At 42.4% G+C, this 23828-nt stretch overlaps 1 protein-coding gene across 1 annotated transcript; it reads right to left on the bottom strand.

Moving 5' to 3' along the window:
- Nucleotides 1-3968: 3968 nt before the first annotated feature.
- LOC136426989 (transmembrane protease serine 9-like) lies at nt 3969-21550 on the bottom strand. Its single transcript, XM_066415709.1, has 17 exons — nt 21413-21550; nt 20051-20148; nt 18562-18729; nt 16796-16944; nt 15861-15998; nt 14263-14410; nt 13857-14013; nt 13170-13267; nt 12623-12784; nt 11966-12108; nt 10763-10904; nt 8267-8386; nt 7266-7437; nt 6024-6121; nt 5543-5704; nt 4621-4763; nt 3969-4219 (listed from the first exon to the last, which is right to left on the bottom strand). Exons 2-17 carry the CDS (start codon nt 20136-20138, stop codon nt 4076-4078), a joined length of 2232 nt encoding a protein of 743 aa, XP_066271806.1. The 5' UTR covers nt 20139-20148; nt 21413-21550; the 3' UTR covers nt 3969-4075.
- Nucleotides 21551-23828: the final 2278 nt, after the last annotated feature.

Below are 23828 nucleotides of genomic sequence, written 5' to 3'. Positions count from 1 at the left end.
GGTGCAATTTCAACAACAGGTGGCACTTTCTCACTCACGTGCTAAATTGGTACGTTTGATGATAATGATAAGCGTTAGTAAAAAAAGGCATATCCTGCTCTATTCTAGAACCTCATATCAATTTGGGTAAATTTTTGATAGATCGGATTCAAAGCTGTACGCATTGTAGTAAGACAATTACAAAAGTATTAAAACCCCCCAAAAAAATATCTTTAGAATTGTGATAACTAATGGCTCACGGCCTTGCTGGCGGATGTGCGTTGGTCTGTACGCTAAATATATACAGAACAAATTTGCTATGTACATGTGTAAACCTAAAAATGTACAATCAAACACGTTATACTTATAGGGCTGACTCACTGTGACTGGGAACTTTTACAATCTAGCTAGATTCGGGAACAGCAGCGAGTTAGGAAACAAAACAAAACAGCACTGAAAAACGTTTATATCTATATCACACCATCTTTTCAACACAATTTTCAACATCCCTCCTCAACAGCATAGTCATCGCTGAATTTCTAAGCATGCTGAAGTAGAGGCGTCCTTGGCTCGCGTCCTTGACCGACCAACCAACATGGAAGGGTTAAGAATACGTCATAGTCACATGGCAATCGGCAATGACGCAGGTCAGTAAGCAGGTCAAGCCTGGAAGAATTGAAAATGTTGTGTTTCAAATTATGGTCCTGAACAAATTAGATAGACAGGGATTCTCTTTTCTTGCAGATTTCGGCAACAGATACAGTTTAACAATGCAAAACTTAAGATCACCAGGGCACTGGTATTTTCATCATATTGTAATTCAACAGCTATACATTGTACAAGTATTAGTATATTGATGAACTATAGAATGATGTTTCTTGTACATTGATGGTACCCGTTACGGTGTCCCTGAGTCCGTTGAATGGTTGCCACACAATGGTGTTTGAGGGTCGTTACGATCAACTTTTTATTACCTTCGTCAAGAAGGTTATGTTTTCGTTGCCATTTGTTTGTTTGTGTGTCTGTTTGTGAAGAGCTCTGGCACGATAAAGAACTCGCCACAAGATAAGAAGTACCGCCATGTATGAGTGAATTAATCTATCGTCTTCAAGTACTATACCATCTAGACAGTCGTGCTGTCTGTTGGATACATTCAACTATGCATTTAACATGGATGGCCGGGATGTTAGATGGGTTAAGATTATTCTTAGAGTGCGTTTCCTTCTGTGACACACCCTGTTGTCACGATAAGAATCACAGTGCAAGCCTCAATAGAAGTGTTGACACATGCTCCCGATACATGTCAGCGCCAGGTCATGCCAAGTGACAGGGCAACAGACTATAGTATGCCGCTCTTTGCCCTGTCCTTTACCATAAAAATAACACCTCCTGGTGCCTTTCTCGTCTATTTATATATCAAGGACATCAGGGTGTGTGGAAGGGCACTGAAGGACGTTATGTGTCCTTGTAGCGTTCAAACTGATATCTCGCCCAGTTAAGTCGTTGACTCCAAGAATCGGAGAAAAGATCTCACTGGACCCGCAGCATGTTGGCGACCTCGCTGCGACCAGGCGATTTGACAGAGCGCTAAATGAATTCCATCGGTAAAAAAAACTAATCATTTTACGTTTTGTGTGTTTAGCTGTCTTTTTAGTCATACGGTTGTGATGATATTCCCATCATAAAGTCAAGGGTAACACAAATTCAATTTAGGACGCAGCGAGGCCGCACTGTTGCGGGTCCAGTGAGATGGGGCCTTGTTTATAGAATCGATGCCAAAAGTTAATCAGAAACCTTGTCAAATAACGTTGCTTTTTCCGTGTTAATCAACTTGACCATGGGTGTAAGGACAGGCGCATGATATAGATAACGTTAGATACCGAATCATGTTACAAAAACTGGAAACTCACAGCCTATCCTGGAGCCAACTACGGACTCAACTAAATGTACTCACGTTCTCACCACTTCATAACACAATTAATTTGGATCTGCAAACCACATGAATGGAACTATACGAGTTTTGGTTGGAAAATGCCTTAAAGGCATGGTTTAAAACCACCTACTTTTAGCACACTGAAGTAGCCGTTTGGCACCCCATTCTCTATTGGTTAAAGAGTTAGGCAGCAGGGAGACGGTTAAACATCACATCCACACAAACAATGATTGCTGACTCGTTGGTGACATGTAATTGTACAGTGTTCACAGGCTGAATGCAACTCTTCGATCAAAACTAATAAAACACATCTATGTGCATGCTATAGATACATACGGCTATAGCTACAATTAGGTGACTAACAGATGTTTCAATGGGGGCTGAGATCAAGATGGGGGTGACGTTTTATAATTTTACAATACCTAGAATACTTCTAGGCTGCCCAAAATCGACAGGCATCATCGGGACCTCACTAAGTGCTGACATGCGAAAATATAAATGCATCAAAAGGGATTGGAGTTATAGCTACTAACACATAAACCCATGCGATTGCAATACTAGAACCCCCGACGGAGGTGAACCTCCTTTACGAAGATAATAGATAAACAATTCAATGGCTACAATCCGGGCTACAATCGATGATCGCCGATTCTTTGTTGCGTCTCAAGAACGTTATCGAGCGGATCAAAAACGAATGGCACAGTGTACTGTAAATGCAGAAATGTTCGCGGGGATTTAATTTCGCGGTAGGGAGAAAATGGAGTGTTCGCGGTGGTTTTGAGTTTGTGTTTTAAACAATAGTAGCGCTAAAGTCAAACACTTGAACGGCATTTCGCCGTGGTTTTAAGTTCGCGGTAAAGAGTTCACCTCGAAAACCGTGAGCATAATCCACCGCGAACATTTCTGCATTTATAGTATTCCCCATGCAATTTTACATTGAGTGTTAAGAGCGCCCTCTAGCAGTTCAGTGAATGAATACTCCAGCATCATAGACTTGACCTGACGCAATACTAGATTTAACCAATCAGAAGAGACATTGAAAATATTGATGATTATGATTAGAAATCCATTGGACTTATTGGATATCCCACCAATCAGAATCCACAACACAAAGTTGACAGTTTACTTGCAGTTCTATTCTATTCCGCTGAATAACAGTGGGGTCCTTGTACAGAAGCGAGTTGGTGAAGCGACTTGAAATGAAATGAATGGCAGACCCGTTAAACCGTGTCATTATCAAACGGAGAGTCTAAGGGAGCTATAACTTAGCGAACGTGTGGTCCTGTTGCTTCTAGATTTTTCGGAAGTGTCAAAATGGCGCTGAAAATCGTCCAACTTCACATGGGTGCTGCTCCAAGGTACGGTAAATCATGTGTGTTGCTTCGACTGTCACGGATATTGCTCCATGGCCATCATTAAAATTTAAAGCTTCAGCCACCATTGCATATTGGTCTTTAGAAGTACATGTCTTTCGAACCCTGATGCACCATGTATCTCCTATCCGATGCCATTTTGATCTGGTTTACCCAAAAAGTCTACAAATCTTATCCTTGCAATGGGTGTGAAGTGCAGAATGCTGCAGTTAGCGGGCTAGAAGACAGAGTGGACACTAAAACATGACCGTGAAAGAAGCTGAATTAATGATGATACACGGACGTGTTTGTTGTAGGGCTAAGGTGTTTGGTACCCTCTTTGCCAGGAATTACAATTTCTTTAAAACCTGTTTCAATTCATGTCCATGTAGTTGTTTATTATAAATCTAGGAAGTAACCAAGGCAGTGGCCTAACCTCTCCTTGTACAGTAGCTAATTAGTTCCAGGCAGCGAAAGCTTGTGTTGTACAGGCTACCATTGGGTGGCCATCAAGTTGAGTGGTGGTGTTCTATAATTTTGCATTACCTAACAATATTGCCCAAAATCGACAGGCATCTTCGGGACCTCACTAACTACCGACATGTCAAAATACATACAAACAAACAAACAAACAAACAAACAAACAAATGAATCAATGGGATCCTGAGTTATAGCTGTGAACAAACATACCCAGACAACTGCACGGAGGTAACAATTATGATTTTATTCTGAAGATCAGCATAGTTGGAAACATTGTCAGGTCGTCGTGATATCCTCTACTGACGAAACCTGATCATGGCCTGGTGTTGACTCAGTTGATGTAACCGTTGATCCAGTCGACGTAATTCGCGACCTTGGTGTAGACGCCCGGGTACCTGGCATTGCCACAACCGTAGCCCCAGCTGACTACGCCGTACACCGTGCCGGCTCTCACCCCGGGACCGCCGCTGTCTCCCTACACACAAACAAACATGGGCACAGCATCAACGTTTGATAAGAAACGTACACAATTAACGTACAGACATAGCGTAAACTTGATTCACATCGGCCTCTTTAAAGCAAAGCCATATTCGTCAATCGTTTGCGATATTTGTCGTTGGATTTTTAGCATGCGAGATGACAGCATGCGCATACAGGAGCCTTGCTTGCTGGCTCATTTTTGGGTCATCATACAGAATTGCAATTCTTTAAAAAGATTATGTGTAAAATATGTGCCTAAGAGATCTAGAGTCAAGATGTAAATTCAGTTCACTGTATCATTGTCGTGACTGTAGCAACCAGGTGACGGCAAAACGAAACAAACATTCGAGTAGAGGGTAGTATGGCACGAGCGAAGGATTTGCAAAATGGAGTTACCTGGCAGGAGTCCCTGCCGCCGGCCGAGTGACCGGCACAGAACATGTTGCTGGTCACCTGCCCGTTGTAGGCATGCGCGGCATTGCAGTGAGATCGGGGAATGGTGTGCACGTTCACTCTCTGCAGCCTGTACGAGTAGGGAGCTGGTCGGATCAGAAAATGTGTCAGTGGCAATGTGATCATAGACGAGGAACCACAACGAAACATGCACAGTTTATAGCGTTTTACTTATACATACAGCTGATACCCTGTAACGATCAGACAGTATTAGAAATTCAATATTCAACAGCCACCAATTGTATTTTACAGACAGCTGGAAAGGTGGAGACCCACTACGTGATGGACATAGTGTGTTTGGAATATTTCCCTTTGGCGATGTCGGTACCATATAGTGGATAACAAAGTTTATTTTACACAACGTTAACCAGGCGTTTTTACCTAGGCCGACGTCATAGACCAGGGCGGGGCAGATGCACTCATTGGGCTAATGAGGCTGCCAGTACGGATTAGAAATCTGCTTCGGCCAAGAACCGTGAGGAAGGGAGTGTATGAACTCAGTCACGTTTGGGACCGCATTCTTTACACTGACACCTAGCTAGCCTGAGTGCCAGCCTTTTGAGCTTCCGTACGCTACCCAAGCTCCGGCAGCGGAGCTTGGGTAGCGCAGCGGAGCTAGGGTAGCGGACGGAAGCTAAAAAGCTAAACACCTAGCTGCAGTGCGAAGTAGAAGCGGTCAGTATCGACTGGCAGTCACCAAAACGTCGTAAAACAATCGGTTGTGAATAAAGAACTTTGTTATCCAGTGACTTACCAACCCGATGAAACTAACCACGGACGGAGTACGGAATGTTGTTTATTGTTTTATTGGTCTATTTCAATTGGGCTTCATTTGTTCATGACAACAGGGCTAACTGGTACTTACATCCGCTGGGGTGAGTGCTTCCCCAGCCCGTGACGGTAACATCGGTCCCGTCTTCAACCATTGCCGACGGCAGACATGCCGGGCTGACCCAGGAGTTGATGGTGACGGGATAGCTGAGCTTGATGAGCATAATGTCGTTGTCATAGGTGTTTGGGTTGTAGTCTAGACAACGAGATCAGAGGTGAACAAATGAAGCGCTAGAGTTTGCACAAAGAAAATCGGAACATAACCAATCACAGCTTAAAACTGTTCCACAAAGTTTACAGGAATGGTTTCTTCTCAGAATATCGTAACAGTCAATCTGCGCGGCTGTGATTGAATGAAGTGGCTTATATTTCTAAGAGAGAAAATACCACTTCTTTAGCTAGCGCTGTACTGCCCAAACAGTACAACAATTTGAATATGCCGTGTTGATCGACCAATGACAGAGTGTGTCCTGAAATAAGGACCGAAGTACATAATAACATGGGTACACGCTTACCTGGATGTGGTATGACATCTTGTGCTCCAGTACTCTGCTCAGTGCCCTCGTGACTGCCGAAGTTGTTCTCTCCGACAATGACCCTCAGGGTACTAGCACTGCCGACAATAAGATGTAGATTAAAAAAATATTTCAAAAACAGATACAACTTTAACGTCCAAACAGCCGGATATGAGTGGACAGAGCTCGAGTGCCAGCTTAGCCTCTACCAGGCCCCGCGGATCGCTGGGAAAATAGTGGAAATTGGCCAAATAGAGTGTATGCTAAGGAAATCGGCTACGGAGAGAGGGTCCAATCTGCAATCCAACGGAGCCTGCAAGTGAAACCCTGGCAAATATTCTCCCTATAGCCGACGTAGTTAGTCTGGTAGAGACTAGTGCCAGCTGACGGGAAACAAATTGACATCAATGCCTAGTTATATCTTTCTGCAAAGATACAAGAAAATAAGGCATGAAGGGAAACTCACGGAAAAGATTAGTACACCGAAATCAATGTTCTTCTTTACCTTTAGAAGGTTATGCTTTTGGTTGTGTTTGCAGTCGGTGTGTAACGGTGTGTGCAATGGTGTTTGTCGTTTAGTAGCATATCTCCAGAAGCCATAATGAATTGATATGAAATTTTGCATGCGGTCTTGACCAACCAAGGAAATTATTAAATTCTAGCTCCCCTGGTGGAATTCCTTGATACTGCAGCAGAACTAACAGTTTTTCTACCTCGGGTCATGGACATACTATGATCTCATGTAAATAATTTTTGACCTGAATATAACCTTGATGAAGGCTCACATAATGGTGTGTAGATTAAACAAGGCATGGCCTCATTTGCATACTCGACGAGAGAAATATGTATTTCAATAGTGTTAAATGACATTAACTTCACACTTATTACATATGTAACGTTAAAGCTTATTTCTATATATTTACGTCTACTTTTGCCAACCATTGATAATCGCGGACTCCAGATGTTCTCCTCCCATAGCCAGTCGACGTCATCGGTGGCGTCTCTTTGGGAAATAGTGACGAGTGATAGCAAACATTCCACTATGCTAAAAACGTGCTACCGCACGGTGCGAAGGTACCAAACTACACGTCTAACTACATATGAAAGATACTAGACTGAATGAAAATTAAACTCTAAACAAGAACTATGCGGCTCCAGGTGCGTTACTGAGGGACGATTGCGGTGTGAAAGATGTCGGTTAGCTTGAAGAATGAATCCACTCAACTTATACTACGTATGTACCTGGCCTGGCAGTGAGCGGCGCTGAGAACCCATTCACTGTTGAGAAGAGTGCCGCCACAGAAGTGATAGCCGTTCTGTTGTAGGGACACCATCCAGGGGAAAGCACCTGGGGTCGCAGCCGTCCCGCCGACAATGCGGTCTTTAAAGTACGACCGACCGCACTGCTGCGCCGCTGGAAAAAAATCAGACTTTTCAGCTCTTTTGCCTGACGATAGACACGCCACTACGGATGTAATCAAAGTGTTGAGAAACAGATGCGCACGATCTCAGAACTACCACGCATAGTTACAAAATACGTGACTTTTCTTCTTCTAACAATCGATACAAACGACTGAGAGTTGAGGTTGAATGCCAGTATCACCGGCCGATCAACGTCAACGCATTTTCCACGTTCTCCCTTTGCACTGAACCTGGGATGACGTGTCGTTGTCATCTTCCAATCTTTAATATCAGAATTTTGTATGGCTATTGGCTGTAGTCTATAGCAATATTTGTTCGTTTGCCGGTACGTGTTTCAGCACTGTTATCCTGACCATGGCCTTTTAACCGTTTATCGTTCTTTAAAAATAATTCCTGCGATTAACTTGTAACATTTATTATTGTTACATTACATACAACCTCTTCCTTAGTAAATTCGTTTCCTCACTTTTTTGTTGTGAAGTATAGCAGTGGTTATGGCACTGCTTACCTTAATCGATGAAGGTCCTATAATAAGCAAAATTAAGATTTCGTACAGAAGAAGTTTTATTGACGCAATGAAAAGGTCAGGGACTTTTTCTGGGTCAAATTTGAATAGAAAATAGAAATACAAAATGAATCTTGAAAGTCTATCAAGTAATTATAAGGCTAACATGAATAAATCTATAGTACCTTGTACAGAAGAGTTATTGCAAAACACAAGAACATGTACCTAGATAAGGCTTTTTTCGTGTCATTAAAACATTGAATAAAGCTCAGTTGACAAAGTAACAAAGTATAGTTTCGAACAAAATGGTTCATACCGGTGCAACAGACAAGAGCGATGACGACGAAAAGGCGCATCTTCTGTTTTAGCCGGCTGGCAGAAGTGTACAATCCCTTGTAGGCACCAGCGCTTCTACCGTCCGAGGTGTACACATCATCTACACCCAGGAACCATCAGATAAGACAGTTATACAGGTGGTCATTTTCCTCACGATTATCGATCAACATATATGCGTTTGAAGATAAGTGGTTGAAGGCAACAAGTCGCTTCTATGCTGCTTCTATGTTTATCATAGAATCTCACATAAGTTTGATACGTTTATTCTAAGATATCACAGCAATTTAAGGTCGTATAGATAATGTTTAAATATCTATCGTACCTTTGGCGGAGGTGATTTTTTCTATTATATTGTGCCATTTGTGTCGTTGTTGTTTACCTTGTAGTGCCTAGTGCCACATAGGGCGGGAAGTTCCCTTGTTGTTTCTGTTGCAGGGTATATTTCTATAGGGAGGGGTTGCTAGCCCTTCCCCTAGGCACCTCCTCGAACACGGGGAGTCCATTTTACGTTCCTTCCGAAACACGGGTACAGCCCCAATCGAGATATCCTGCCCCAAGATTTGAACCGGGGTCTACCAGTTACCAGCTGTAAGGCTGCTGCCAGATGAGCGACAGAGACATTCCTTTTGTGCTAAGCTGTGTGCTTAGATATGAATATATAAACATTTCTCCTCCTTCCGTGAGTTTGTGATAGTTAAAACATAAAAATGCATAGTCACGCTATCAGCTATAGGTTAAAGTGACCTCCATACTGTGCCCAAATCTAATCACACTACTATATTTCTATAAACGGTATTGATTGATAGTGAATTAGAAAAAACACACACAAGAAAAATTCAGGACGTTGAATTTCTTAAGAATCCTGATACAAATGACAAAATTTTGAAGGCTTTGTTGGAAAAATAGAACTGGCAAACGATACGAGATAGTTTTCGACTTTCCATATTTCCTTTGTTTACGTTTAACACATGCCAACATCTGTTTCAATATTATCACTTTCTCAACCATTAGCAGGCTGAAGTAGCCGTTTGGAACCCCATTTCCTATTGGTTACAGAGTTAGGCAACTGTTAGAAGGTTAACATAGGTTAGAATCAATATCTTGCAATTGAGTCCTTTGCACACGTCTGTTTTTTTATCTTGTCAAAAATATCTGTCAAGCTTTACTCTTTGCTTTTCTGTCATGATATAGGACCCAAAAAACATGCCAAAAAGTCATTTTAACGACTTTTGACATATTTCTAAAGAAAACCTGACATAGTAGTCTTGAAGGTGACAATATATATATATATTTTTAATATAATGATACATCACGATGTATATTCTAGATGGTTATTCATGAATCCTAAGGGAATTAGAACTATGCATGTCCCCTCATCAACAATTCTGCCACAGTCAGAAGTACAGAGCAGAACTTCGCCACAGTTATATACGAAATGTTGACACAAGCTAAACATATCAGCACCCCGTCTTGGGACTGTGTTTATGCAACTAAATGCAGCTATTTATCAGTAAAGGACATCTTTGGCACACGCGTTTGATCTAACACAGGATGTATTTATCATTTGACCATTTACTCGAGGGCGGGCGGAAGGCCCTGGGAGCCACCACATGTTCTTGTAGTAAAGGTAAAGGTTGTCCTACAGCTCTTCTGAGGCCGTAGGTGCAATGGGTTATTTATTATCCACTGTGTCCATTTCACGGTATTGTATGACCTTCCCTCTCCTTCCACGACTCTTTACCTCCCCAACCGAAGTCGCGTACCCATTTTTACACTAGGGTGGAGTGAGGGAAGTCATGTAAAGTGCCTTTCCCAAGGGCACAACATCGGTGGCATGTCAGGGGACTAAAACGCAGGACCTCTGGGACAAACAACCTAATCGTTACGCTAACCCGACGCTCCACTACCACACCACCATGTGCACTGATACATGTACCAGCGCCATGGCCAGTTGTTGGGAACCTTTGAGAATTTCCCTTCATTCAAGCATATAACATGATAGATTAAAAGTCGAAAATGGATAGATGATTTGTCACCATTTGATGATATAGCTATGATCATCATTGTACACTCAACGTGGATGAAAGTCAACACAGCTTTTACTGGAACTCCAGTGAACTCCAGTGAACTCCAGTGAACGACTTTGATTAGACCAGAGGTCTTTCCGTCATTTCAAAAGTTAAAAATTTCATGACCTGCTAAAAGGTTTTACTAATCGTAATAATATTCTGATAGTGTGAGGCACGAGCTATTTTTAGGTCTTTATTTTGCAACTCTACGTTTTGTCAGAGGTGATTCATGAATGTAACGTGATAGATTGCCCAGTGTACGGTGTCGTATACGAAAATATATATGTTATATATATTTTTTCTATATGAACAAAAAAGACGCTAACAATACATGTTGTTATGGTTATACTTTTATTCTGCACTGAGTTGCAGATCGGCACATGGTCTCATGTTGAAACCGCTGATTCAATTGATGTGACCGTTGATCCAGTTGACGTAATTGGAGACCTTGGTGTAGACACCCGGGAGGTTCTCCTGGGCACAGCCGTAGCCCCAGCTCACCACGCCGTACACCGTGCCGGATCTCACCACGGGACCGCCGCTGTCTCCCTACACACAAACATCGGCATCAAATCCTGTACATTAGGCGATGTTTGACAAGGAATTAACGCAGGTGATAAAAGTTTTACAACTTAAGTGTAAACTTGTATTTAAATGTTCACATCAGGGCCGACCATGGACTGCCGACCTCTCCCAACCTTCCTCAAACCATGGTTGGGAGCTAGTCGTGAGAAATGTCACCTGTAGCAATATTTTTAGAACGTCGTTTGCGCGCATGCGCCGGTCGTCAATGAATTTCAGTCGGAAATTCTTAGTCAGTTTGGTTTTGATCGGAAGAACGAACTACAGCTAGATAAGGATGGATTCTAGGCTAGACCTAACCCACCGCTGACCTTTTTGGAGAGCAGCCGGGAGCAAAGTTGTAGGACGGTACAGAATGTGTGAGAGGGGCCTACCTTTTTGGTGACCCATTATACATGCCAATTTCATGTCTATCGACCCATAGAAGGAAAGTCTTTATCTCCATCCAGTAGCTGACGATATTTGCCTTCGAGATGCAACATGCAAATACGTCATAACTAGGGGTGGGTACCGGTACCGTGTACCGGTACAAAACCGGTATTTCTTAATGGACCGGTCCAAAAAAAACGGTCCGTATAAAATCAGTGGACCGGCCTATGGACCGATTAGAAAATTCATAGTACCAGGCGGCCACATAACTGGTCTAAGAAAATACAAAACAGCAGATTTAACTTCGTTTTCGAAGACGTTAGCTGTGAATCATACCTAGAAACACTTAAAGGATTAGTAAACAGACGGCGAGAAGAGTATAATTATAATTTTGAGACAAAGTGCAAACCTCAAAAATTATATCGTTCCAGACATGACGTTTGGAGACTTTTGCGTGTGTCTCGCTCTCCAAAATATGATGTACTGCGACACTACTATAATCAGGTACAGGTACAGGTCCAGACCTGGACCTGACCCTCTGGACCTGGACCTGGACCGGACCTGAATTGTTTGTACCGGTACCCACCCCTAGTCATAACTATATAGTAATCCGGAGACGTGAAAAACAAAAATATTTTCCCACAACAGAATGGAGTTACCTGGCAGGAGTCCTTGCCGCCACTCATGTAGCCGGCACAGAACATGTTGGCGGTTATCTCGCCATCGTAAGAGTTGGGGGCATTACAAGTGGATCGGGAGACGACGGGCACATCGACCTTTTGCAGCCTGTCCGGGTAGTTAGCTGGAAGGTGGATCAGGAAAGGACATTAATGGTTATGTCATACATACGTATCTGTCATGTAATATAAGGGCTCCCTTGGAAATCAGTTACATAGTTAACTGAAGGGACCGCCCTAAAGATTAATAGATAAATAAGTAATGAAGTACAACGGAACAGACACAGTGGAATTTGTAGCGTGGGGCTGCGTACTAAAAACAATTAAAACGGAACTCATACGGACTTGATATACGCAGAAGTGTGCAGAAGTGTGACAGGGCCCAAGGGAGGGGGGTCACACTTGTGTTCATATCAAGTTTGTATGAGTTCCGGATTGACATTTTTATTTTTGTTCAGGCAAAGATTGTGGGGGGTATTTTTTAACGTTGAATCACCGCCGCCCAGTCTCGGGTTATCGAACCGAGAAAAAAACGACTTCTTCGGCCGCAAACTTTATCCAAGGCAAAAACTGCCAATACGGAACTCATACTGACTTGATATACGCCAATTCAACAGCCCTCGAGATTCTGTTACTTACAGCCGTCGGCAAGAGTGTTTCCCCAGCCCGTGACGGTGACCGTGGTCCCGTCGGCAACCATGGAGGACGGCAGAGACGCCGCACGGACCCGGGAGTTGAGATTGACGGGATGTTGGAGCTTGATGAGCATGATGTCGTTGTTAAGGGTGTTGTCGTTGTAGTCTAGACAAGGAAATCATAGATTAACACATCTCTCGTGTTTATACCGATATTAGAACACCAACAATCACGGCATAAGATCGTTTGCGTCGTCGCCGACCATAAACTCGTTACATAGTGTGAGGTCATTATCTTTTAATGATTGAGTTGGCTGTCCTCTGTGCATATATGATTGTGTTCTGAAGTCTTTCCCCCAATATTTGACAACAGGAATGATTTTTTTCGAGATATATGCTGACTGTCAGTCTGCGACTGGCCAAAGGACGTAACACTAAACAGCACAATGGTAAATGATCTCAATGTGTCTGTTGACTAAATGACAGCTGTGCGTCTTCAATGACCACAGGACACGCATATAATGTAAGAATGATGCAAAATATACGCTTACTTGGATGCACAATGATCTGTGATCCGTGGACACTCTGTTCGGTGCCCTCGTTTCTGCTCAAGTCGTGATCTCCGACAACTGCAGTTATGCTGTGAGCGCTGTGGATAGTAGTAATAGTACAACATATTCCGTAAACGGACATTCAAAACATGTTACATATGTGGGTGAAAAAATGACTATTTTCATTGTGCACAGGCTTTTTATTTGGTACAACGATTACACTATAGCTACAGCTGTAACTCTGTTCACTATTATCATGAGGTTTGAATGATACCTGTATGTATTTAGTTGAAGATAAGGCAGAAATGTTTGGTGAAATTATGTTGTTTTTAAGACGTTAAAAAATCTAATTCACCATTGTAACGTTGGGTGCTATCTAAAGAATGCCAATGCTTGACTTTCGGAACAGTCAAGGGTGGTGGCTAGCCTCCACCAGCCTTTCTACGGGGGTATGGATCGTAGCATTCGGGGAAAACTTAGCCAGGAGGGTCAGTCCGCCTCCTCTCTGACTGCACTTGCCCAATGAAACCTTATGGTGGCCAAACTTCCCTGGCAATATCATTCTCCCTACAGCCAGCGCAGTTAGTTTGGTAAAAACTAAGTGATAGCTGAGGACGAGCAACCGTACGGTAACAATAACTGTGTGTGACAAATACGCAAGAAAGAAAGTGTTAAATCCTGCAGTACTTCATTTGGCAGTGAGCAGCGCTGAGAACCCATTGGCTGTTGAGGAGCGTGCCGCCACAGAAATGGTCGTGGTGCTGTTGCAGAGACACCTGCCAGGGGAAGGCACCTGGGGTCGCCTCCGACCCGCCGACAATACGGTCTCCGTATTCCTGAGCCGCTGGAGGGAAGGAAGGTTCAACTCAACGGATATAATCAAGGACATTGGCTAGCCTTATGTTTTCACTGATCACGTCAAGTGTGATGGGCTAAATTTTCAGGTGAAAAATACGCTCCACTCTCTGGCGATTTTGAAATTCGGCGACCTTCTGGCCATTACTAAAGCTGGTCGAAGGTCGTTGACGATGTCACACCGGCTAAAAGACAAAGTGAAATTGAATTGAACTGAGTTGAAACAAATGGTACCTACCGGCGTAAGAGACAAGAGCGAGGAAGACGAAACAGCGCATGGTGAGGTTCAGTCGGCTGGCAGAGCTCGAGTGTGAACAGGATTCTCCAGGCATACAGTAGACTGGTGGTTTACATGTACATGTACAATGTATATATACATGCAGTAACCATCAGATAAGGTAGTCTAATTATAAGAGTGAAGGACGCCTAAACAGGCGGTACATGTAACCTTCCACAATTAGCATTTCAAGGGCATCGTTAAACCGTTGCAAAGAGCATTTAAAAGATGAAGACATGTTGTAACTGTGATAAATATTGACCTCTACAGACCTTCTAGGCGGAGGTGCTTCTTTCCCTTGTGTACCTTGTACGGTATTTATAGCGCAGGTTTTAGAACAAATTTGCTACAATTTTTCTCCTTCCGCGAGCTTATGGTAACATCAAACTGCATTACGTAAGAAAAAAATGAATCGCCACCCTGACAGTTGTTAATGTTCTACAGTGAAATAAGAGACATGCACAAAATTACATCGCGTCGAAACGAGCCATTCTTCTTCGTTACGTCACTTGAATCATCTGTCGCGTTTGAGGAGTAGCCGCTGGTATCCATCCCTACTACAGCTGCTGTTTCGTTGAGGTGAGGACGAAAGAGACGAAAGAGACTCGGCGGCTATAATGGGAATAGATACCTATAGCTAGCCTCCGTTGAAGGCTTTCCCACCAGCGATTTTTCAAGTTGTCGTCACAGGACCCCAAGCAGATACGGCCCCCCAGCCAAAGAACCTGGACCAGACAACTTGAAAAATCGCTGGTGGGAAAGCCTGCAACTGAGGCTAATTATCGATACAAGGCTATTTGAGGAGAGCACCGCCTTCTGCACTTTACAGAACCTGCGATACCTCTGGATGCACCAGTATTACTGAATCAAAAACCCAGTGTCCTGGTCGTATCTTAATTACCTATTAAGTATCTTAATTAATCATAAAGTAATACCGGGTTGACGAAGAGACAGAGAGTTCGTCTCGAAAGCTCCCCAGAGCAATCTTTTTTACGTTGTGTGTAATGATTAAATGTCTGTCAAAAGTAAATCATAAAGTTATGTTTTGCGTAGTGTTTGTGTGTGTATGTGTGTGTGAGAAAGACGCATTCGTTTGTTGATTTATTCGTTCATTTTATTGATCCATTAATTAACTTTGTAAACTTATCGATTATCTATTATTTCATTTCATAATTCGATCACTAATTCAGGTTATAAATTTATTTTGGTAACTCATTCATTTGTTCATTAAAGAATTTATGATAATTTATCAATGCAATCAAATAGATTCAATAGTTTACTAATCTATTGCATCATCTTTATTAGAGTTATCAATTCACTTAATTGGTTCCTCAATTCCTTACTAGATTTATTTATCAGTCTAATAATTCTTTAAATCAATCAATCCATCTATCAATTCTATGAAATTACTAGGGGGGTTCATCGATAATCTATCTTATTAATCGAACAAAGATGGGGTCGTAAGAAAGGTAAGTAAAACCAAGACATGTAATTGTGATTCAACTTTTATTCTGTTGCAGGTCAGCACATGGTCTCGTGTCGAAACTGCTGATTTAGTTAATGTAACCGTTGATCCAGCCGGTGAATCTGCTCACCTTGGTGTAGACAGCCGGGTAGTTAGGCAGAGCACAGCCCCGGGTCCAGCTCGGTATGCCGTACACCGTGCCGTTTCTCACCACGGGGCCGCCGCTCTCTCCCTACACACAAACAACCCGGAGATATCAAAATGGAACAAACATGATAACAAAATCAAAGTTCTTAATGCACAACCAAGAAAATTATAAGAGCCGACGTTTCGATAACTATCTGTCATCTTCCTCAAGGCACTAATGGCTAGTTCACTTTGTACCGCAGCTAGGTGTTATTGCTAACAATGCGATGCCAAAGGTATTGTCAGATACACAAATTATTTTGAGACGTTTTTTTGCTTAACGATATCGATGTATGTGACAATACTTTACGTTTGGGACCGCATAGCAGTAACACATAGCTGCAATACAAAGTGAAGCATTTATCATATCCATGAAGAACACGACAGTTTGTCATCGAAACGATTTCCTTGGTTGTGAATACAGAACTTTGTTATTCAGTTATTTACCAACCAGATGAAACCATTCACGGGGGTGTCCCTGTGGTGTAGTGGTCTGCGCTTTTTGCCTCTCACCACATCTGGTTCCAATTACTTGGACCAGAAGGACTGGGGTTCAAGCCCCAGGTAGGACACCTCTGGACAAGAGGCGCATTGAGTCTACGATTATACAAGTGGTACATACTTCTGAAACAGTATGGAAGTTAAACACACTTCACTGCCAGTGCTACACCCCCTGCTACAGTGATTGCACCACAGTGTGGCCCAGGGCTATGAAACGGAGATGGGCACCGCCCTATACATCAATAATGGTGTGGGAGGATTTTTTTAAAATTCAACCATTCACGGAGAAAGAAACATAAGTTGGTAGAGTCTAGAGAGTCTTCTACAACAGAATTTCGTTACCACGCAGGCACTCTTGCCGCCCTCCGTGTAGCCCGCACAGAACATCTTGCGGGTTACGTAACCTGTGCCGTCATAAAAGTTGGCAGCGTTACAGTCGTCTCGGGAGATTTTGGGCACATCGACCTTTTGCAGCCTGTCCGGGTAGTTAACTGTAAGTTGGATAAAAAGGAGTGAATGGAAATTTCACACAGTTGTATATTGTTTATTCGCACGTAAAACATAACATAAATGAACAGTAAATGAGCATAAATAGAATTTTAAAAAAAATATGCCGCGGAAGCCAGAAACCTTCAAGGTTTATCTGGGGTTTCCTCGTAACTACGATACATAATCTCATCATAATATTATTAATATCAATCTAACTAAACTAAATAAAGTCGACAGTCAGACGAAGAAAAGGTTATCATTACAAATAAAGAAATAAGGAAAACCAACAGACTAAATGACTACTAACTAATGAAATAATGCAATCAAATGACATAGCAAATTTGCACCAGTGAAAGAAATCAAATAATATATCATATAACTGGTAAGTTCCTAACAAAAGTGGAATAAATACCAAATGTTTTGCAAATAAATGAACATAAGAATCTACAGCAAAACAATCATAGCAGTCAATAAGGCGGTAGAGAACTTATGATACTAGAGTTCCACGACCTCATACCTTCGCCAAATGATATGAAACTCACCGACTGATGCAAGTATCAAATACCGTCATTTACCAATATGGCGTTATATAGAATTTTCTCATCAATCATTCTAAAATCATCATTTTGAAAATTTCATCAATTATGCATATCAGCTCCTGCTTGTCATCATTAGCATCTTAGTATGTCAATCATCAGACTCACTTTTAGAATTAGCTGTCTTCACGACAATCATAACAGATGAAACCAGAGCCCTGTCATTTATTTGCCCAACTAGTCACGCCAGCAGTTGACTTATTGACCTAGATCCCGGCACACCACCTGAAATCTGACCACTAGCTTTCAGCGGATTGATAAACATTCCTCATTTATTATGCAACTTGGCTTCTACTTTGCATAATTAGCATTAAATTATGTAAAGCTTCATCAATGCTATCTGCATGCCATAAATCATGACGGTCCGTCAAACCCTGCCGGAGTTATTGGCCTCCAAAGATGATAGCAAAAACGCCTGCAATTCCAAACAAGCCGCTAGGGAGCCCAAATCTACACAACTTACTCCCTGCCTTAAGACATATCCACTACTCAAAAATCATCAACCTCGACCAACGAGAACATTTGAAAACTTTAAAGCTCAGCTGCAGTACCTTAGGTACACGCTAGGTTTCCCATTATCGAACTTGACCTTCCTCTTTAAGACCCCTACTAATCCACTAGATATCATCTACAACCATCAACAGCCTCTCGAGTTATGTTGTCCACATACAAACACACAAACATGCACAAACCACTGCACTACAGCGCCAGGTTAACCATTTTCGAACGTGACCTCCGTTCTTACAACCACTACACACCTACCAAAAATCATGAAGATCCATCAACGTTTCCGTCACTTTTTTTTGCCTTCATACATGCAAAGCTATAAACATGCAAAGCTTTCTGCAGTTATGTAGAAAAACGCCAAGTAAACCATTCTCAAATTGACCTTCCTTCGCACAACAGCTACACACCTACCAAAAATCAAAAAGATCTATCAAAGGTTTCTCCAATTATGCTCTTGACATACAAACAGACCCAGCACACAGCTGGCGTAACCGAATATATAGCGAAGGTAATTACATTCGTCGACGCTGGGCAGAGTGTTTCCCCAGCCGGTGACGGTGAGCATGGTTCCGACCCCAACATTGGAGGATGGCAGGGAGGCCGGGCTGACCCAGTTGTTGATGGTGACTGGAGAACTGAGCTTGAGGAGCATGATGTCGTTGTTATTGCTGTTTTCGTTGTAGCCTAGACAATGAGAGAAAATGTTTGTACAGGGAGTAGAACATTAAGACTGACAGCATCGTCGCCGAACATAATAATCTTTTTTAATGGTACTTGCTGCAGCCACCCTCACTAAATCAGGACCCCTATCGTTACGTCGCTCACGAAAGGGGCCCTAATAACCAGCGCTGCCAGACATGGTTCTGGCGACGTCACCTGCTTCCCCTCATCGGAAGCAAACGCGCAAAGAACGATGGGAAGCTATCAACCAATCAGGTTACGTGTTACATCGTTGCTTTCTTTACCCAAAACAAATGGCAGCCGATAGTTTTGCTTCAGCTGTGGAAGACTTGTTTGGACCAGAGCGGCTTCGTCAGCATCAGCAGTCCACCCTACAGACACTGCTTTTGATGGCAGGGACGTATTTCTAAGTGTAAGGATAGGCGGAGGGAAGAGCCTCTGTTATATGGGCTTCCCAGCGGCAGCGAAAGCCGAGCAATCCCACCGACCTTGTCCGAGACTTCCATCTGGAGATGAGTTCGTCAGTCTGCTCATTGCCCAATAAGGCCAGCTCATAAATCATTCATGAGCAAGTGTCGGCGACGTCCCCATAACCATGACTGGCAGCGCTGGTTATCAGGGCCCCTTTCGCGAGCGATATAACGTGGCCAGCGATAGGGGTCCTGATTTAATGAGGGTGGCTGCAGCCGGCTTGTTACATGGCCGTATTTGAAAGTGTATTCTTGTGACGTACGTAGGATATATTCATATTATTTCATGCTGCGTAAATAAAGAAACGCATGAATGCTCTCAAATATTCAGACATACTATCTGGATACGCTCTATAATGTTATTCGTTGTCCCATTTCCAATCCGGGGCATTTTTTTTTATTTTTCGTTTCCGTAAACTTCCCAGCCTGGCCTCGGATTGGAAATGGGACCGTACCATGAGACTGTTACGTTTTCTTCAAGGTATTACTTTGATAAAGGCATATATAAAACAATATTCTGATGCGATAGCATGTAACACGAGTTATAGAAATGAGCCATAGCCAAACTAACTTAAACGCCGAAGGAGTTCAAAGAGAAAGCGGAATCACTGTAGTAAAATGTGTAAGGTCTGGCTGTCCTCTGTGCATGTATGTCTGCGTTCTAAAGTATTTCCCCCAAAAATTTGACAACTGGTATGTTTTTTTTAATAGAGATACGGTGACTGTATTACACCAAACAGTACAATGGTAATATGATCCGAATGTGTCATGTTGGCGAAATAATACGTGTGCATGTCAAAGAACCAAAACGCATATTACTCATTAGTATTAAAGGATGTCAAATATACGCTTACCTGGATGTACTATGACCTGTTCTACGCTACGACTCTGCTCGTGCCCCTCGTTTCTGCTCAAGTCAAGCTCTCCGACAACTACAGTCATTTCGTCAACACTGTCAACAATAATTACACAACGTATTCCGTGAACAACCATTCAACACATCGTCGGTGAAGTATGTGAAGGTTAAACTCAAGCATGTGGATAGACATGGAAAACGGTCAGCAGCATCCACTACCTTCCTCAGTCACTCGGTTGCTAATGTTACCTGAAACGTCTGAACGCTTCCGAAACGTGTCCCGCTGATTAAGTAACTGATAATCAATATGCCTTATCATGTGGATGAAGTAGCAGCTACGAGGGGTGATCACTAAGGTCTCGGCCTCACCTAGAAAGAAGGTGCACAACTTAAATTTCGTGGCATTGTTATGTAGTATGACGTCTTTTAGCAATGTCAACCAAATTTCAAACCATTGGGGTCATCACTTTCCAGTCGACGTCCATTTAAAAATCTGTAGGTAAGTGTGTGTATATACATATATATACACACAGAAATGAGGGGCACGAGCAGAGTCGTGGCGAAGTGTGTATATATATATGTATATATATACACACACGTTTAAAGCTTTCATACATTGTAATGTCTAATGATAATTGCTATCTGTAGAATTCAAATTTGCCTAACTTTCGGAACACTGTCATACCTAGAGACGTGAAACCGCACGGTAAGAATCTTTTGCCTAACTGGGAGGGATACATCTCTCTATGTATATATAATGTATAACTATATACATATACGTTCAAACGTTTCATACATTGTAATGAGCATTGCTATCTGTAGCATTCAACTTTGCCTAACTTTCGGAACAATGATAAGTCATACCTAGAGACGTGCAACCACACGATAAGAATCATTTGCCTAACTGGGGGGAATACACCTTTCTCACGCGGTGGACATGATAGAATAACGATGAGGCCAATGAGGCAAAGAAGCATAATAATGTACAGACTTAGTTTTCCTCCTAAATAACATTAAGTTGTAAAATATGATATCCAAGTATCAGTATTAGAACTAATGTAATGAAGAAAAAAGATGCAGCAATTTAGAGCTTTGTTGACTGATCCCATAGTTCCCGCCCTCCTCCGTCAAAACGTAGAAATGCAAAATAAGAACATAGAAATGCAAATATTTGATGATCATGCAGCCACTTCGTCATTGGTTGATTCTCTAATTATCAGGTACTCATTGGCTGAACTGCTAATTGTGATTGACAGTTAGGATTGGTCTAATGTTTGCCACAGGGGTCTCGTTTTCATTCTATCATGTCCGCCGCGTGAGAAAGGTCTTATATACAAGAAAAGTACAAATCCTGCAGTACCTGATGCCTGACTGAGTGGCACAGTGAGCGGCGCTGAGAACCCATTCACTGTTGAGGAGCGTGCCGCCACAGAAATGGAAATCGATGCCGGACACTTGCAGAGACACCTGCCAGGGAAATTCACCTGGGGTCGCCTCCGACCCGCCGACAATGCGGTCTCCGTATTCCTGAGCCGCTGGACAAAAAGACTCTTCAACTCAACGAGAATAATCAAGGAACTATCATGTATGCAACATTAACAGACATTCAGGTTTTTACAAATGCACCAAAAACTGATTTCTGGCCATCTTTCATTTCAACTTTTTTATCTATGGTTAGCTACTGAGCTAGTATATAGACTCTAGAATACGATTTGTTCGTTTGCCTTTGTTTTATCACTGATAACATGACCAAACAGACATCATTTCACTTTATTAGTTCTTCAAAATTCATGATCATTACGGCCATTTATGGCGCATGCATGGATGGTTTACGTTTGAAATAAATATCCTGACATACAAATTTCGCGATCATGTCTACCTGTGTACAGAATATACTAACGAACATCGTTTTCCCCCGTTTTCGGTCAATAAATTGGGAAAACTTAAAGTGATATTCTTCTGGTGAAATCAAGAATGACCAACCCTACTAAGTTGTGTGCAGGAGATGAATGTACCTTACCTTCACACTGTATAGTTGCAGTAAAATCTTATCTCGTAACGCGACGTCACACAGCAGAAACAGCTCATCTGACGAGTCTGTGAGCTCTTGTGGACATTTTCAGTAGCAACATGGCCGGTCTTCTCTCGATCACTGGGTGATTTTTAGGGGACGGCCGCCGAGCTCCGTCCATATGTAATAGGGCAGATTTTCAGGCGAAAAATACGCCCGACTCTAACGTTAGTTCACGTAAAACTGGGATTTTTTCGATACGTGTTACTTGAAACCAATCTGATAGAACAATAAACCATCCTTTTTTCTGTTATTCTGTCAATATCATGGATTACCTTTGCATTAATTCTATATATGTTATATTTTGTCTCTAGTCGTGCTGATACCATAATATTGTACTTTGAAACTACTGTCCGCCGCACGCAGAATGACGGTGCTCTCGGACGGGACGGGTGCTAACATTTTTTCGGGAGAGAATATTCGTCATTAATATCTTATCGAAGCTTTTCAGACAGTGTTCTGAATACGTTAGTCTGTCAGGTTTGCATTGCTGGCGTTATAACTGACGATGCATCTAGCGCATATCTCTAAATACACCGTTATCAAAAATGGCGAGTTTATATCACTCCGCGATTTTATGTGACCCAACGTTAGATCTAGATCTAGATCTGACAAATTTGAACGTCGGTAACCTCACGGCGATCTACTCTCCAACCAGAGGAGTGGGTCCGGATGGTTTTTGACGAGTTTTTAAGCGTTTTTGTGGGCTTTCTACTTTTTTGTTTATCCCACCATCCCAAAAAGTGGGTCGGTTACGCGACTTTGTCATGTTTTTTTTATCTCAACAAGACGAAAAAAGTGGGTTTGTGAGATAGAATACACATGACAAAATAGGAAGCCCGACAAAAACGCCTAAAGACAAGTCAAAAACCAGCCGGACCCACTCATCTGGAGACTAACGACCATCAACACATCCGGGCGGCGGTAGCCTGGAATCCAAACCTATTATAGCTCACGAGTCTCTCTCCGGAGCTCCGCAAATTTTTGGAGAGAGACTTTTGCGGAGAGAGCTTCGGGAGCTATAATAGGTTTGGATTCCAGGCTAGGGCGGCGGTCGTTGAGAATATTGCCGACTAAAGAACAGAATACTACCTACCAGCGTAAGAGACAAGAGCGAGGAAGACGAAACAGCGCATGATGAGTTTCAGTCGGTTGGCAGAGCTCGAACAAGAACGGGCCTCTCCAGACATCGACTGGTGATTTACATGTTCATGTTCATGTTCAATATATATATATATATACTACAAGTAACCATCAGATAACATAGGTTCGTCAGTCGTCTGAACAGGTGGTGACTTTCCAGAGTTATCGACCAGCCTTTGAAGATAAGGGTTAGTGTTAAGCCATTTCAAAGAAATGTTGCAACTGTGGTAACTATTGACCCCTATAGATCTTAGAGGAGGTGATTCGGGTGACATCCTATGGGCTCCCTGAAATTGATGCGATTGTGCGAAAAAAAAAGTTGGGCCTAACAAAAGTTGCATTCATTTCGAAATCTAAGTGATCAAGAAGCTCAGCTTTATAAACGACTGAACATACAGAACGTGATATGCTAAAAAAATAAATTACCTATTTCTTATTTCACATCTTCCTCTTTGACTTTGGAAGACTTCACTCAGGGCTAGAAATATATTTTGGAGAGGTAAGGAGCCGGGAGTGAGTGGTGTAAGTTTGGGGTCCCAAGCGGTTGTTCGGAACTGCAGTG

This window comes from Branchiostoma lanceolatum, chromosome 2, assembly GCF_035083965.1.
Source record: "Branchiostoma lanceolatum isolate klBraLanc5 chromosome 2, klBraLanc5.hap2, whole genome shotgun sequence".
NCBI lineage: Eukaryota > Metazoa > Chordata > Leptocardii > Amphioxiformes > Branchiostomatidae > Branchiostoma > Branchiostoma lanceolatum.
The sequence above is the reverse complement of the archived record's forward strand: the minus strand, read 5'-3'. Positions and strand labels throughout refer to the sequence as shown.

Excerpts from the sequence above, each read along its gene's own strand:
- LOC136426989 (XM_066415709.1), bottom strand. The coding sequence starts at position 20,138 with ATGACTGTAGTTGTCGGAGAGCTTGACTTGAGCAGAAACGAGGGGCAC. Across the intron at positions 18,730-20,050 it reads ACAGGTCATAGTACATCCAG|GCTACAACGAAAACAGCAAT; the intron begins GTAAGCGTATAT and ends CTCATTGTCTAG. Across the intron at positions 14,411-15,860 it reads GCTGGATCAACGGTTACATT|TTACTGCATGTATATATACA; the intron begins AACTAAATCAGC and ends CTTATCTGATGG.